Here is a 15,568-nt window from a genome sequence, read left to right as displayed (position 1 = left end):
TTGATGTGCCGTATACTCACCGTGAGGCGGGCAAGTCAACATGTTTTTCAACGCAGCACTTTTGACAGCACTTAGTCAACAGTCCCTGTGAAAGGGCTGGTCTCTGTTCATTTTCTCATCAACATGTGATGATGATGCTGTCGCCCATGTGTCCAATCTCTTCATAAAGTCCTCATCTGTGGGAATGAATTATATTTTCCAAATACAAGGATTTAAATGCCACTGACTGTAATTCATTACTGTATTTATTTTGTTTCGGGAGGTTGAAATAAAACTCAGAATTAAGGTTTTGTTAGTGGAGCTAGTCAACGTCGTGTATTTGGGTCATTCCATGCAAACTCACCCAAAATACAGAACTTTTCCCGGTTTTGGAAAGGATTTGACTTCTATTAAATTCGTGGGACCTTACAAAATCCAATAGTTGTACTCCAAATACCAATTTTTGAAGTTTGGCCTCAAACTAAATTTCAGCATTTTTGTGATTCCTTGTATGTGTATTTTAAACTTCAACAATCACTTATTTTTCACTGGATTGGGTTGAAATTTGTCCAGAACATCCAAGAGAGAGAATTTATTAGAAGTTTCAACATTAATTTTTTGTCAAGAAAGTCCATGACACGAACTGAGAGGCTTTGCTTAAGTATAGACATGGTGATTCTTTCTCAGACTGAGATACAGAGGGTTGACACTGTCACTGTGTGAATACTGAGCACCAGGCGCCCTTTTGCTCGTGTGCTACACAAAGGTAAAGCGGGCATGCCTTCACATTGGTCAGGATGATAGAAAAATTGGGGCGGGGGCGGTCAAATGCGGTTCAGTTATAGAAGAGAGGCAATGGAATAAAACAAAAACATAATTCCTTTCCACTTATTGCCCAATATTGTTTGAGGTTTAAGTGGTTTTAACACAAGAAATGGCCAAATATATAATAAAATGAATAATTCAACTGCTTATGTAAATATGAATGTAGATGAACCACCAGCCAGCTACAGCAAAATGTAGTTAAAGGTAGCGTGAATTTTAGTGGAAACGTAAAAAAAAAACTGAAATCATCAAGAGAATTTGAAGAAATAGCAGTTCTAACATAATGATGTCTATGTGAAGGTAATGCAGAGATATTTGCTGAAATTAGCATGCTAACCAACTAGCCCTGGCCTGTCCTGGTCCAAAGCTGCTGTGCTAGCGGTGCAAGCACAAACATTTCCCCAGTGCTCTGAGCTCCAAGTCTGGACTCCTAACTGCACAGCTAACTGAGCTAACTAGTTTAGGGTAGCTACAGTTAGCAGCAGTTAGTAATTATTCTTACATACACTGTTAACAAAAAATGAAATGCTTTATTAAGTATTTATTAAGCAATTGTTACGGTTTATAAACATCAGTCACAACTTTATGACTATCCAGTATTTTGTTTTTAACCATTTATGAAGTGTTATAAATATTAGTTGCAACTTAACAATACACAATAAATGGTTTCATTGTTTGTTGTTTAACTCAAAATTTAAAGTGTTACCAAAACATGACAAAAAACAAACTAGTTATTACATGTATTTGTATACTTAATACTAGAATGTATCAACTATGACAGGTTCATATAAGTGTGTGTGTGTGTGTGTGTGTGTGTGTGTGTGTGTGTGTGTGTGTGTGTGTGTGTGTGTGTGTGCGTGTGTGTGTGTGCGCATGCATTCATACAGCTGACACACTTGTGGGGCATGTGTCTCCATTGTGTTAGGTGACTAAAAGCAGAAGGGACCATAAAGTCACACAGACAGGCCGCGGCCGTCTCTGCTGTTCTGTGATCAGCATGTTCAGAGCAGCCTCTCAGGGATCTACTAGGAAGGGGAGTGTTATTAAGTCACTGAACAACAACAAACACACACACACACACACACACACACAGAGTACAGCTCACAGTCTCCTGAGCAGTGACTCAGGCCGGCATGTTGGGTGTTGTTGGAGGTTTCCTGACCTCTTGGTGTGGACAGAAGCAGGAGGATGGACATGGTGGACGGCTGAACAAAATGTAACAGAGACGCTGAGCAGTCATGAGCGTCAGACATGTTACCAGGAGACCATTTACCTGCGGACGGGACGGAGGAACAGAGCAACCCGACTAAAGGCAAGTACTCATGATCTAACCTGAGATAAAAGCAGTTTATTTTCATAATACATTCCTGCTGCTCTGGCCACTTGTTTTAAGCTTCACAGAATAATGAAAGGTTTCAGTGTTTCTCCAAGAAATGCCCCTCAGTGCAGGGTGTTAAAAAGCCTGAAAACACACTGAAAATATCAGGAGACACAAAAAGTTCCCACTGAAGTTAAAGCTCTTTAAGGCAGGATTGCACTGCACATATTAACTGCCAGTGATTCTGATTAATTACTGTTGTATTTATGGGGAAATTAAAAAAAAAAGTTTTTAAAAATCCTTTCCATTTCCAGATTTTTGATGTAGGCGTGTTTCATATCTTTCAATAACTCTTCAGCTAACACGCCTTTCTTTTGATGTGTCTCAAGGTAATGGGTCTTTAAAATCAGCCCAGGAAATCCTTCCAGCACGTGACCCTGTTAGCAGAGGAAATACCATCCCCACTGACCTCATCAGCAGTGAGTAGAAACCCTGAGACCTGTACAGCAAACAATACAGTGACCACAATTAAATGTTGTTGTGACTCCCGATGAGGGGTTCGGCTGCACAACAAATCAGTTGGGGAGGAACAGTATGTGCAACCCAGTCTCACATCAAGTAGGATAGTGAACTTGTAGGATTAATCACATTCAGTTCAATCAGGAGAGGCTTGTAATTTTTTAAGTGAACATGAAGATTTTTTGACATGTGTACTGTACAAAAGAGAATGAAAAAGTCTTTGGCGGTTAGACTCCATCGTGATGAAGCAATATTTGGGGAGGTGATGAAGCTGTGCATAGGAAACCCCCTGATGGAGTCTAGACACTGATGGTGGTGATGGAGGAAGAAGAATCCTGAAGATCTGGCGACAATAATGATCAGTAATAAGAAATAAATTGCCTTGCACCCGGCAAAGGTTTGACACAGGGGCCATCTACAAGACGGGGCCACAAAATTAGCTAATAATAATAATAATAATATGGGAGCCCTTCACTCTTCATTGTAATTTATTGGAACAAGTTCTCGACCAAAATGTAATTGCAAACAGCCTTGTTTCAAACTCTTCAAATTCTCAAAATATTGTTGAAAAAGGAGAAATTGCATCGTTGCAGCAGCACAGAAACAAGTACAGATAAACAGAGAAATACCAAAATAAATAAACAGAATTTAAATAAAGATTAAATAAAGAAGTAAAAGTAGAAACTATACCAGAGCGATTAAAGACTAAATTACAAGGTAAAAGAGACAGCGGTATGATTAATAGCAGCAGTAAAGCTATTATATGTATACAGCCAGGAATAGAAAAGCAGATCAGTTTAACATTCTAACTCCAAAAGTTTCATAATATAACAAGATAGTTTTATGTTATTATAACACACAAACATGTCATGTATTAACATTCAACTTATCTTGTTACAACAATGTACTATTTATCTTGTTAACACGTGAGATGTTTTACGTTATAACATGAGAACTTATATTGTTGTAATGAGAAAATAATATGCAGAGAACTGATGAATTGAGAAGTTCAACTTCATGCTTGGGGTGAAACATGATAAATAATAAGTATAAGTCGGCATAATTCTGTGAAAAAATCTTGTTTCAATGTGAAAAACATTATAAGAATAAACTATTCAAGTTATAATGTGATATTGATCCCACATACAAACTTAACACGTTGACAAAAAACTTTTCATGTGGTTCGTTTTTGTTTGAGAAAGAAAGGTTTCATGTTACACTTTGGTATGTTGTAATAACATCAAAAAAATATTATACTTATACTGTGAATAAACTATTTATTTTTATGACGTGGTACTGATTTTTTCTATTTCTGGCAGCAATATGCTTCCATACAAAACAATAAATGCCCAAAAACTGTTTAATACTTATCAATCAGGTTACATTAGCACTGAACACACATCATCAGTCATTTATATTTTGATGTCCACCTTAAAAATGAGACATCTTCCATAAAACTGAGCTGTCCACCTTAAATATGATATAAAACGACTTTAAACACTTTTACAGACAGAACCACCGTCTCCGCTTCCATTCAGCAAGAACACTTGAACATATATATTGAAATTTATATATTTAACACATTTAAACATTTCATGATTTTGGAATCAAACATATTAGATTTGATAAACTGGAGCAGAATTTGAATCAACCTTTGGATCTGGTTGCTCAAACATGCAATAATTCACACACAAGTCAAAAATCATTTTGAAAAATTTTAAAAAAGACAGTATCAAACTAAGTGAAATCATTTCACACATAAAAAAGATTGATCTTATAAACAAAAAGCAGATTATCATACGAAATAACAGAAACAATCAAATAAACATTATAAATATACACTACTCACAAAAAGTTAGGGATGTTTGGCTTTTGGATTAAATTTCAGAATGCACGTAAAATGCACTATAACCTTGACAGGGGAACTTAAGTTAACCTTCTCTAAACTTTTGAATGCACATGTCCAATTGTTCAATGTTTCAGTACTTATTGAATAACATGCTGTTCTGTAACAAGGTGATTAACCGAGAAAATCACAACACCTGTCTGATTTAGTGGTTCAGTTGTCATTGAACCTCTAAATGTTCTGGTTCAATGACAATTTGTATTCAAACAGTCCTCTTCATCATGATGTTAAAATTTTGACATCATCACTTTAAAATTGATCAAGTTATTGAGACGTTGAGATTTTTTGTTGTGGTACAGCCACCACTGTTGTTAGCTCTTGTTTGAGATAAAGAAATTACCATTAATTCCTTCTACTTAAATGCCCTGCTTTCATGGTAGAATATCATGAACATAGAAGAACAATAGAAAAGAATAGCATGAACTTTTTATGGGACATTCTTGTCAAATATCCCTAACTTTTTGTGAGTCGTGTAATCATGCGACTGCCACACGGACCTTCGTGGGTAATATCTTCAGAGGGTGTTTATCCTTATTGGTGATAAATGGAAATGTCCTCTCAGTGAAAGTTTCTGTGAAGGTGTGTATGTGTGTGTTAGTGTCAAAATCAGAGAAGGACATCTTTCCTCTGTTCCAGTCCAGATTGATTCTGATCCTCTGGATCTTCTTCTGCACTCCAAGAACAGTGAATGAATCTGTTGATGACTGTGCTAAGTATTTACCTTTCTTGTACCTTATTTCCCAGAATCCTGATTGTATGGCTCCCTTCCTCTTAAAAGACTCCGTTAACACACCCAGTACCCAGTGTCCACTGTCTCCTACCTCGACATCCCAGCTGTGAGTCCCAGATTTAAAACCCTCAGAACCCAGGACAGTGATGTAAGAATCCATCCTCTCTGGGTTATCAGGAAGCTGACGTCTCTCTCCTTTTCTCACACTGGTCAGATCTTCAGACAGGATGAGGTCTGGATTTTCAGTGTTTGGGACCAGAATCACAGGACTGTAAGACACCATGTCCTGCATCTTGTTCCAGATGTTGAAGGTCAGGTTGCCCAGGTGTTTAGCCTGGTCTATCAGAGCTCCAGAGGGCAGCTGTGGATCATCCGGCAGGACTTGCTGCTGGACTCTTTCCACTGCCTCCTTGTAGTTTTGCAGGAATGAGACATCTTCAGCTCTCAGCTCCTCCTCTGTGGCTCTGACTGTGTCTGAAAGATCTACGATCTCTTTGCTCAGAGCCTCCATCTTCTCCTTCATCATCTCACTCTTCTGCTCCTCTTCCTCCCTCAGTACAGCCAACCTGGCCTCCTCTTCCTCTTCTAGAAACTGGTGTAGCCTCTTAAACTGCTCCTTAATCTGCCTCTCTGTGTGTCGGGCCTGGACCTTCATGTGTTGTGCTGTTTGATCAAACTTCTCTTGAACTTCTTCAAAAACCTTCAACTTCTCCTTAAAGCGCTCCAGAGTTTCCTGAAGTTTCTCCTTGAGTTGTGATGCAGCTTCATCGATGGGTCTGACTGTGTGGTTGATGTGATCTTCTGAATCTCTGCAGATGAGACACAGTGGCTCTTGATGGTCCAGACAGAAGAAGTCGAGTTTCTTAACGTGCTCGCTGCAGAACGTTATAGGTTGATTCATCGAAACTCTTCTCTTACAAACTGGACACTCTCTTATTTGTTCCTCTCTCCACCAGCTCTTCAGACAGTCTCCACAGAAGCTGTGGCTACATGACAGAAGAACAGGATTTTTAAAAACTTCCTGACACAGCGGACAGCAGAGCTCCCGCTCCGTTCTTGAAGCCATCTTGTCTCTGAGTGAAGTTGATAACACAGCAGACAGCGCGTTAAAACAGCGAGTCATTCCAGTTTGCCCTCCCTGCTGGAGAACGTTGCCTCATTTACTTTCACTTTGAGTCTTATCATTTTTATCAGCCAGCAGCAGGTTGATGTTGATGCATTTTATCACTCTACTAGTTCACTACTTCAGTACTCCATCCTGTAAACAATTTACAATGAGGACACATTAATTAACATTAGCTTTGTAGTTTCATTCATTAAAGGTGAACTTTGTAGTTTTGGGAAGAAATCTTAATCAGAAGAGAAAAATCCTCATTTACTGATTTTTTTTTTTTATGATTAAACAAACTAAATAAACAAACTGACCTTAAAGAACAACACAGTTATTTTCCTCTGAGAACAGATTGTTTATTCAGTTATGGAACAAATAAATATCTCTGAGTTTATATTATTACCTCATTAACAGTTTGAATTTCTCCTCCAAAACTACACAGAGCCCCTCTAATGGTATCCATGTGATCTATTCATTTAAAAAGATTGTATTATCATTAGTTAATTCAATATTAAGCATTAAGCACTGGCTTATTAATGAAATTATGAGGATTAAGTTACTGTTCACACATTTTTCTAGTTAATAATGATAATGATACTTTCTTATATTATAGTCTATGAGCAGTGCTTTACTTGGTAATACAAATGAAACAATGTCTCCTGCACAAACCTCCAGGGAAAAATCCAAACATTTTTACAAGATGTCCAGTGGTGGGTACATCTTCAGATATCTAAATGTCTTCCGCAAAATGACAAAATGTTTTTGCCCTGGGGCAATGATGAAGATGCTGAGGTCCCCAGGTTCTTCACTGGGGAGCATCACCTCCCATACAGTGGATGAGGAGTTTTCAAGCTGGGCTGTTGTTGTTCTATCTACTATGAGTTTAATTTCATGGAATATTGTCATTGAATATTATATTTATTTATTGGAAATTGAAACAAGAGTAAATTCAGGTCGGTAAATTACAATAACTGTAATTCAACAAATTTGGTCATCTTTCATTCTCATGGGAAAATTAGTACCAACAGGTACACATCAGAACTGTGTTTACATTCGAATGATTTTTCTGTTACTACCAAAGACAACGATCTAATATTTCTGCACAAATGGAGCTCTAAAAGTTTCCCTTGAAACTCATCATGTTGACAAAAAACCTTTCTTGTTGTTTGTTTTTGTTGGAGAAAGAAAGGTTTCATGTTATAACACTTTGGTTTGTTGTAATAACATGAAAAAATATTATAATGTGAAAAACATCTTGTTATTAGAATAAACTTTTTATTTTATAACGTCATACTGACTCTTTTTTTTCTTTTTCTGGCAGCAATATGCTTCCATACAAACAATAAGTCTGTGCCCAAAAACTGATTTATACGTTCCAGTCTGTCCTTTCTGCACTGTCTAGTTTCAAAAACCAAGTTAATTACAGCTTGAACTTGTTTTGTGTTCACTGAGAAGTTGATGATCAGGTGAGACAATCTTTGCCGTTTGTTTTTTTTGTTTTTTGTTGCCCAGCCCAGCCTCTACCTGCTGCAGCCCCACCAGCAGCCGCCTCACAGGAGCCAGCAGAGTTTAAGAAGCCTCAGTGCGACCTGCAGAAACCCACCTGCCCACCATGTGGCCTCGCAGTCCCGGACCACAGACTGCCACCTGTCTCTCTACAGGGCTCCAGCTCATCGGTGCACAGCAGCAGAAGCAGCAGGAGGAGCAGGAGCAGGAGCAATGTGGCTGGATCACACCAAAATACTGCTTCACCTGCTGGTAGGCACAATAACGTGTCTCACGCTGACACCAGAAAATATGATCTAAAACTGACATCATGATAAGTTGTCACATTTATCTCGATAATGGTAGTAAGTAATGCTGCAATGCTGAAGCTGCTGAAGCTCGGTTTATTCTTAGTCGACGTCAAATCTACAATCTGTATATTTTCTTTAAAAATGACAAGTAGAGCGAAAACGAAATAAACATTTTATTGATTAATTGACCAAAAGACAGTTCAAATACCAGGTTACATTAGCACTGAACACACATCATCAGTCATTTATATTTTGACGTCCACCTTAAAATGAAACGTCTGCCATAAAACTGAGCCGTCCACCTTAAATATGATATAAAACAACTTTATACACTTTCACAGACAGAACCGTCTCTGCTTCCTTTCAGCAAGAAAACTTGCACATATATATTGAAACTTATATATTTAACACATTTAAACATTTCATGATTTTGTAATCAAACATATTAGATTTGATAAACTGGAGCAGAATTTGAATCAACCTTTGGATCTGGTTGCTCAAACATGCAATAATTCACACACAAGTCAAAAATAATTTTGAATGACATAGTATCAAACTAAGTGAAATCATTTCACACATAAAAAAGGTTGATCTTATAAACGAAAAGCAGATTATCATATGAAATAACAAAAACAATCAAATAAACAACATCATAATCATGTGAATGCCACACAGACCTTCGTGGGTAATATCTTCAGAGGGTGTTTATCCTTATTGGTGATAAATGGAAATGTCCTCTCAGTGAAAGTTTCTGTGAAGGTGTAAATGTGTGTGTTAGTGTCAAAATCAGAGAAGGACATCTTTCCTTTGTTCCAGTCCAGATTCATTCTGATCCTCTGGATCTTCTTCTGCACTTCTGTGAGATTAGTGACTTTATCTGTTGATGACTGTGCTAAGTATTTACCTTCCTGGTACCTTATTTCCCAGAATCCTGAGTGTGTGGCTCCCTTCCTCTTGAAAGACTCCGTTAACACACCCAGTACCCAGTGTCCACTGTCTCCTACCTCGACATCCCAGCTGTGAGTCCCAGATTTAAAACCCTCAGAACCCAGGACAGTGATGTAAGAATCCATCCTCTCTGGGTTATCAGGAAGCTGACGTCTCTCTCCTTGTCTCACACTGGTCAGATCTTCAGACAGGATGAGGTCTGGATTTTCAGTGTTTGGGTCCAGAATCACAGGACTGTAAGACACCATGTCCTGCATCTTGTTCCAGATGTTGAAGGTCAGGTTGCCCAGGTGTTTAGCCTGGTCTATCAGAGCTCCAGAGGGCAGCTGTGGATCATCCGGCAGGACTTGCTGCTGGACTCTTTCCACTGCCTCCTTGTAGTTTTGCAGGATTGAGACATCTTCAGCTCTCAGCTCCTCCTCTGTGGCTCTGACTGTGTCTGAAAGATCTACGATCTCTTTGCTCAGAGCCTCCATCTTCTCCTTCATCATCTGACTCTTCTGCTCCTCTTCCTCCCTCAGTGCAGCCACCCTGGCCTCCTCTTCCTCTTCTAGAAACTGGTGTAGCCTCTTAAACTGCTCCTTAATGTGCCTCTCTGTGTGTCGGGCCTGGACCTTCATGTGTTTTGCTGTTTGATCAAACTTCTCTTGAACTTCTTCAAAAACCTTCAACTTCTCCTTAAAGCGCTCCAGAGTTTCCTGAAGTTTCTCCTTGAGTTGTGATGCAGCTTCATCGATGGGTCTGACTGTGTGGTTGATGTGATCTTCTGAATCTCTGCAGATGAGACACAGTGGCTCTTGATGGTCCAGACAGAAGAAGTCAAGTTTCTTAACGTGCTCGCTGCAGAACGTTACAATTTGATTCATTGAAACTCTTCTCTTACAAACTGGACACTCTCTTATTTGTTTCTCTCTCCACCAGCTCTTCAGACAGTCTCCACAGAAGCTGTGGCTACATGACAGAAGAACATGATGTTTAAAAACTTCCTGACACAGCGGACAGCAGAGCTCCTGCTCCGTTCTTGAAGCCATCTTGTCTCTGAGTGAAGTTGATAACACAGCAGACAGCGCGTTAAAACAGCGAGTCATTCCAGTTTGCCCTCCCTGCTGGAGAACGTTGCCTCATTTACTTTCACTTTGAGTCTTATCATTTTTATCAGCCAGCAGCAGGTTGATGTTGACGCATTTCATCACTTTACTAGTTCAGTACAAGAAATCTTAATCAGAGGAGAAAGATCCTCATCATTGGAATATTATATTTATTTATTGGAAATTGAAACGAGATTAAATTCAGGTCGGTAAATTACAACAACTGTAATTCAACAAATTTGGTCATCTTTCATTCTCATGGGAAAATTAGTACCAACAGGCAAACATCAGAACCGTGTTTACATTCGACTGATTTTTCTGTTGCCACCAAAGACAACGATCTAATCTTTCTACACGAATGGAGCTCTAAAAAGTTTCCCTTGAAGACTTTCAAACTGCTGCACTTTATTCCAGTTTTATCAAAGCGTTGCAGAGGGCCACTCCTTGTTTATCATTGTGTTCATGTTGTTATCTCTATGAAGTTACACATTAAACCAATACGGTAGCCATACATAATGCTCCTTTTTCATCTACACACACATATAGATATTAGCATATGTTATGTGCGGGGGGTGTATAATTGGGGCGGCTGAGCAGGAAAACGCTGGACCCCACTCCCCAGGGAATTCTGCCACCTCCTTTTCATTTACTTCCTGGAGTAAACAGGATAAAACAGCTCGATTTGCATGAGCTCACTCACTATCCGGTGCTTGTGAGGAAGAACGGTAGCTGAGTAATAATACAACGGCTAGGATCGCGAGAGATGCTCCGTAACGCACCGCTGGGGTTAATGTATGCACCTAATTTGAGTAGGAGAGCAATTATGTTGTGACAGCTTCTTCCTAGCTGTTGTTCATCACCGGCAGCCTCTGTGGCCTTTTTCATTTTCCCTCGAGGGCTGAACGAAGCTCTGTGATTAAGTAAACACAATCACACTTGATCACTGCAGCAGAGTTGTTTCTCTTTTAAGTTCTACATAACAAACAAACATGCAAGAGATTAATTTAGGGTTAATAGAATCGTTAATCCCCATTTCTGATGCTGTCTGACAGCCTTTTACAACATACGACAGCTTTTTTGTGACCTCAGCTGTGAGATTTGCTGCTAAATCACGTTTCCTCTCTGTGTTACCCACAGACTCCTGTGTACAGCTGCTGCTGGCGTGCCTGTGGTGCCAGGGCTCGGTGCTGCTCCTGAGTCTCTTAGAGGTCTGTTCCTCCTGCCTCCACACCCTCTGCTCCTCCTGCTGCCACGCCTGCGCCCGCTGTTGTGCGGCCATCCAAGAGGCGCCTGTGGAGGAGCTCAACTGCAGCGCCCACTGCCACTCGGTGCTGTTCGAGTCCTGCTGCGAGCCGACCGAGTGTCTCGAGTTTTGTCTGGAGTGCTGCGAGATCTGCCATCGCAGCTAGAAGTGGACTAAGACACTGATGATGAGACTGAAACAAATGTAGGACTCATTAGTGCTACAATGACATTTCGTGTGACCAAACAAACGTCATCTTTTTTGACCTCAAAGTTGTGAAGCTCAGGTTCATACTTATATTCTGTCCAATAATTAGAAGAGAAGATTGATGACAATCTCATGACTGTGCATTAAGTGGGAGCTGGAGTCAGGAGGCAATTAGCTTAGCTTAGCATAATGGCTGTAAGATGTGGGACACAGCTAGTCTGGCTCAATCAAGAGAAAAGAAAAATAATGTAAAAATCCATCTTCCAAATAAACTCTAAATTACACAAATTATAGAATTAATGATTGTCAATTTGTGTTTTTAGTGAGAGTAAATGTTGCTGTAAATTTTATGAAGGTTATTTGCAGAGTATTTCTTGGCATTGACTTCCAGCAGTCTCCCCGTTTCCAGTAATCATTCTAAGCTAAGCTAACTGCCCTTCTGGCTCCAGATGTGAGAGTGGTGTTCTCATCCATCGCTCCACAAGAAGGTAAATGAGCTTTAGTTCCCTAAATGTCAAACTATTTCTTTACCATCAGTGCATTCTCAGCTCATTAAAACCACCCCGACGGTAGGAAGGAGCGGATGAATTATTTACCTTCTGGTTGATTATCTTGAAAATACATTCAAGGACCTTTCTGAAATATTAAAAGAAATTTCGTCGAGGTCATTTGTTGTGCTAGTTAAATCTGTTTAGATATCCTGGGTGAATAAAACTGAAGCCTGTGTGGGACTCATTATGGACTAGTGTTGTTGTTCTTGATCACATTGCTGCACACGGTTATTTGTTTCATGAACAAGCACATAAACTCGCTGTACTGCTCTTTAGGAGCTATTCAAGACTCAGGCTTTATTCCACAGACATGTCTCTTTTGTACATTGAGTTGCATTTAATGACTCTGACCCACAAGACCCTGAATGAGACCTCTTTGCTCAGTTTTGTACGGGTTCTCATGTTATAAGATTGCAGGTTTGACTTCTCCCTGCACAGCTCTTTGCAGCTGAGGAACAGGGCGACAAAAAACTTGTCAGCTCTCTCTTGAATCCTTTTTCATATTTGTCATATGAAGCACTTAGAACATAAAAGGCTGCTTATTCTCTCCAGATCTTGGAAGATCGAAGCCGGCTCCTTTATAGTTGTCGTGTGAGATGACAGCAGAGAGGCAGAGTAAACAGCCAAAAATAAAACAAAGCGGCGATAAAGACAACGCTGTCAATCTGTCCGGGTGAGCCAAGAGGCTCATTTAAATCACGTTAGAGCGAGTAAATCGAATTTAAGTATCTCTTTTGCCCACAACACGTTTGGATTCTGCCGGTGACAAGAAACAGCGGTGACGTCTAATTTACAGCATGGCGAGCGTACACCAACAAATAAACACTCAGGTTTGTTCCACTTGTCCCCCTCAATTTGTTATACCCTTTACCCGCAGCTGATGTCTACCTCCACAAATCACAAACAGCTGATAGTGTCAGAGGGAATTCAAAACCGACATATGTTGCAGCCACAGTATTGAATTATGTACTGTGCGCACTGTATTTGACTTTAGACTGATATCAACACTTAAACATATGTGACAGTACCACTTGTATCACTTTCATTTTATGCTGAACATAACAAAAAATTTACAAACTAAAATTAATAATCCAATATCAAATAAAAACATTCAAATCTGCTGGATTCAGATTTTTATTTGGATCCGCATCAAATTGTTCTCACTTATAGATACCAGCCACCTTTATACGCCTGATTTTTTTCACCAGGATCCACGCATTATTCTCTGATAAATTCACGAAAATGTCAAATAAATGCCATATCTAGCAATGTTAAAGAAAGAGAGAAAAAATGTCCCTTCATCTGGAGCCACACCAAAAGTTTATGTGGTCTATTCAGGGCCCAGACCCACCCACCATCCAAGTTTCGTGGAAATCTGTGCAGTAGTTTTTGTCTAATCCTGCTGACGAACCAACAAACAAACCAGTGGACACAGACAAAAACATAGCAGAGGTTATTTTTTTACTGCTTTTGGTACGATTATATGCAGGAAACAGAGAAAGTTCATTTTTGTAATTTGCTTTTTATAAATCGGTAAGTTGACCAAAAAACAGTAAACAGCAACTATTTGGATAATAGATTCATCATTCATGCAAAAATGCCAAACATCTTCTGGTTTCAGCTTCTAAATTGTGTCAATTGAATGAATTTCTGTTGTCCAGTTCAACTTTTCCTTTAGGTTGGAAGGAGACACGGGGTCAAGCCCGCTGTGGAAAGGATGATGAAGATTTCTCAGTCATTCAGGTCATGTTAATATATCGTAGGCTATAGCACATTTTCACCTCTCATCCAAGGGGCTCCTTCAGTTCTGAACATGAGAGGTGAAACGTCTTCAAGAAACTGAAACAAGTCCAGTTGCATATGATAAAATAAAGCACTTAGAATAAGATAAGGATTGATTTACAGCCTTAGTATGAATGCTAGTTAAATGAATAAATAACAATCTTTTTGGTTTCTCACCATCATGCTTATTGTTACAGCTTCAAAAATACCTGACTTTTCTTATGTTGATATTTTGTGTCACGCTTTCATTTGGGCGACAGTCAATCATTGGTATCATTGCAGAAAGATTCTTAATAAAATGGCCTGTTCGGTTGACATCCTCATCACGCGTCGGAGGCTTGAGGTTGAATACCGACACCCTGTTTTTTTTTAACAGTTGTTGGACTGGCAGTCTATTGAGATAACAAGACTGGGCATCACAGATGGAGGATGACCCAGCGAGGAGCGGTTTGTTTTAAACCTGAGTTGCTTTTCAAAAACAACCCTTTCAACACTTTTTATTCAGAATCTGTCTATTTGTATTCTCGCATGCCTCCAAAGCTTCATGACAACGGTTGTAACCTCCTCAATCAAAACAAGGTTTACGTGTAGTGTATGAAGTGCCGTCTATTGAAAAAAGGGGAAATAATAACACCTAATAGTCAGTCTGTCAGATGTGCCCATCTGCTGTAAAGGAAACAAAAATAAACGTAACCAGATTTGAATATCTAACATTTGAGTCTGACGCAGAGAGGACGGATCAAAGGGAAGAGAGACACAGCAGAGGGGGGCAATCATAAACACATTGTCTCATTTTAATAAGTGAGGGGAATGGTTTCTAAACCAACGCATACCATCAAGTTTCATGTGTTTGGGAGTGCGAGAGGAGGAGGGTAATGTGAAGTACATCAAAACATAGCTAATGAGGGCTGGGTTAAAAATGGCTGTGCATGAAATATTGATGGCAAGCTGCATTTCTATCTTGAATATTAGACACCTGGAATCTAAAACAGGTTCAGCACACAATAAATGCAATATAAGGAGTGATTCCAGCATAAGAGAGGTGAGTACTGAATATATAGTCCTCAACAAGACATCAGTCTACAGCTCAACTACGTGTAATAAGCAGAAACTGGAATTTCTGATGGCACTGTCCATCAATTGTTTAATAACTGTTGTGTCAGCTCCTCAGGATCTATTAGAGGTTTTAAAAACATCTCATTACAGTTAACGTATTATATTTTAGAAAATGTAATATTTGCATACTATTAAATCTGCATGTTACAAGTCATATGTAGCAGAGGCATCAGTCTTTGTTATGATGCTTTGGGGCAGGTGAGGATCCCTTTTAAAACAGTATATTCAAGTGTACCATTTCAGGTTTTGCTTCTGTTTAATGCACGTGTTATTAATTCTATTTATAGTTTATTTAACTTTATATCTTTTGTTTTATTAAGTTCATGTGCAATGTTGGTTTTAATATATTTCTTTTCTTTCTCTCATCTTTTCTTCTTGTTTTGTCGATATTTGGAGAGGTGTTATATGTATGTTGAGGACAGATTAAAATCAAATCAGTCTATTTACCG

At 39.2% G+C, this 15,568-nt stretch overlaps 3 protein-coding genes across 3 annotated transcripts; 1 reads left to right on the top strand and 2 right to left on the bottom strand.

Moving 5' to 3' along the window:
• Nucleotides 1–1,910: 1,910 nt before the first annotated feature.
• LOC311263985 (uncharacterized protein) lies at nt 1,911–12,394 on the top strand. Its single transcript, XM_084364460.1, has 4 exons — nt 1,911–2,116; nt 2,512–2,601; nt 7,901–8,146; nt 11,358–12,394. Exons 1-4 carry the CDS (start codon nt 2,056–2,058, stop codon nt 11,627–11,629), a joined length of 669 nt encoding a protein of 222 aa, XP_084220586.1. The 5' UTR covers nt 1,911–2,055; the 3' UTR covers nt 11,630–12,394.
• LOC311263984 (E3 ubiquitin-protein ligase TRIM39-like) lies at nt 3,112–6,352 on the bottom strand. Its single transcript, XM_084364459.1, has one exon. It carries the CDS (start codon nt 6,341–6,343, stop codon nt 5,024–5,026), a length of 1,320 nt encoding a protein of 439 aa, XP_084220585.1. The 5' UTR covers nt 6,344–6,352; the 3' UTR covers nt 3,112–5,023.
• LOC311263983 (nuclear factor 7, brain-like) lies at nt 8,340–10,281 on the bottom strand. The gene has a single exon (XM_084364458.1). It carries the CDS (start codon nt 10,218–10,220, stop codon nt 8,841–8,843), a length of 1,380 nt encoding a protein of 459 aa, XP_084220584.1. The 5' UTR covers nt 10,221–10,281; the 3' UTR covers nt 8,340–8,840.
• Nucleotides 12,395–15,568: the final 3,174 nt, after the last annotated feature.

The sequence above is a fragment of the Pagrus pagrus genome (genome assembly GCF_965226575.1).
Source record: "Pagrus pagrus genome assembly, chromosome: 10".
Lineage (NCBI taxonomy): Eukaryota > Metazoa > Chordata > Actinopteri > Spariformes > Sparidae > Pagrus > Pagrus pagrus.
Note: the sequence above shows the minus strand (reverse complement) of the source record. Positions and strands in the feature narration are given on the sequence as shown.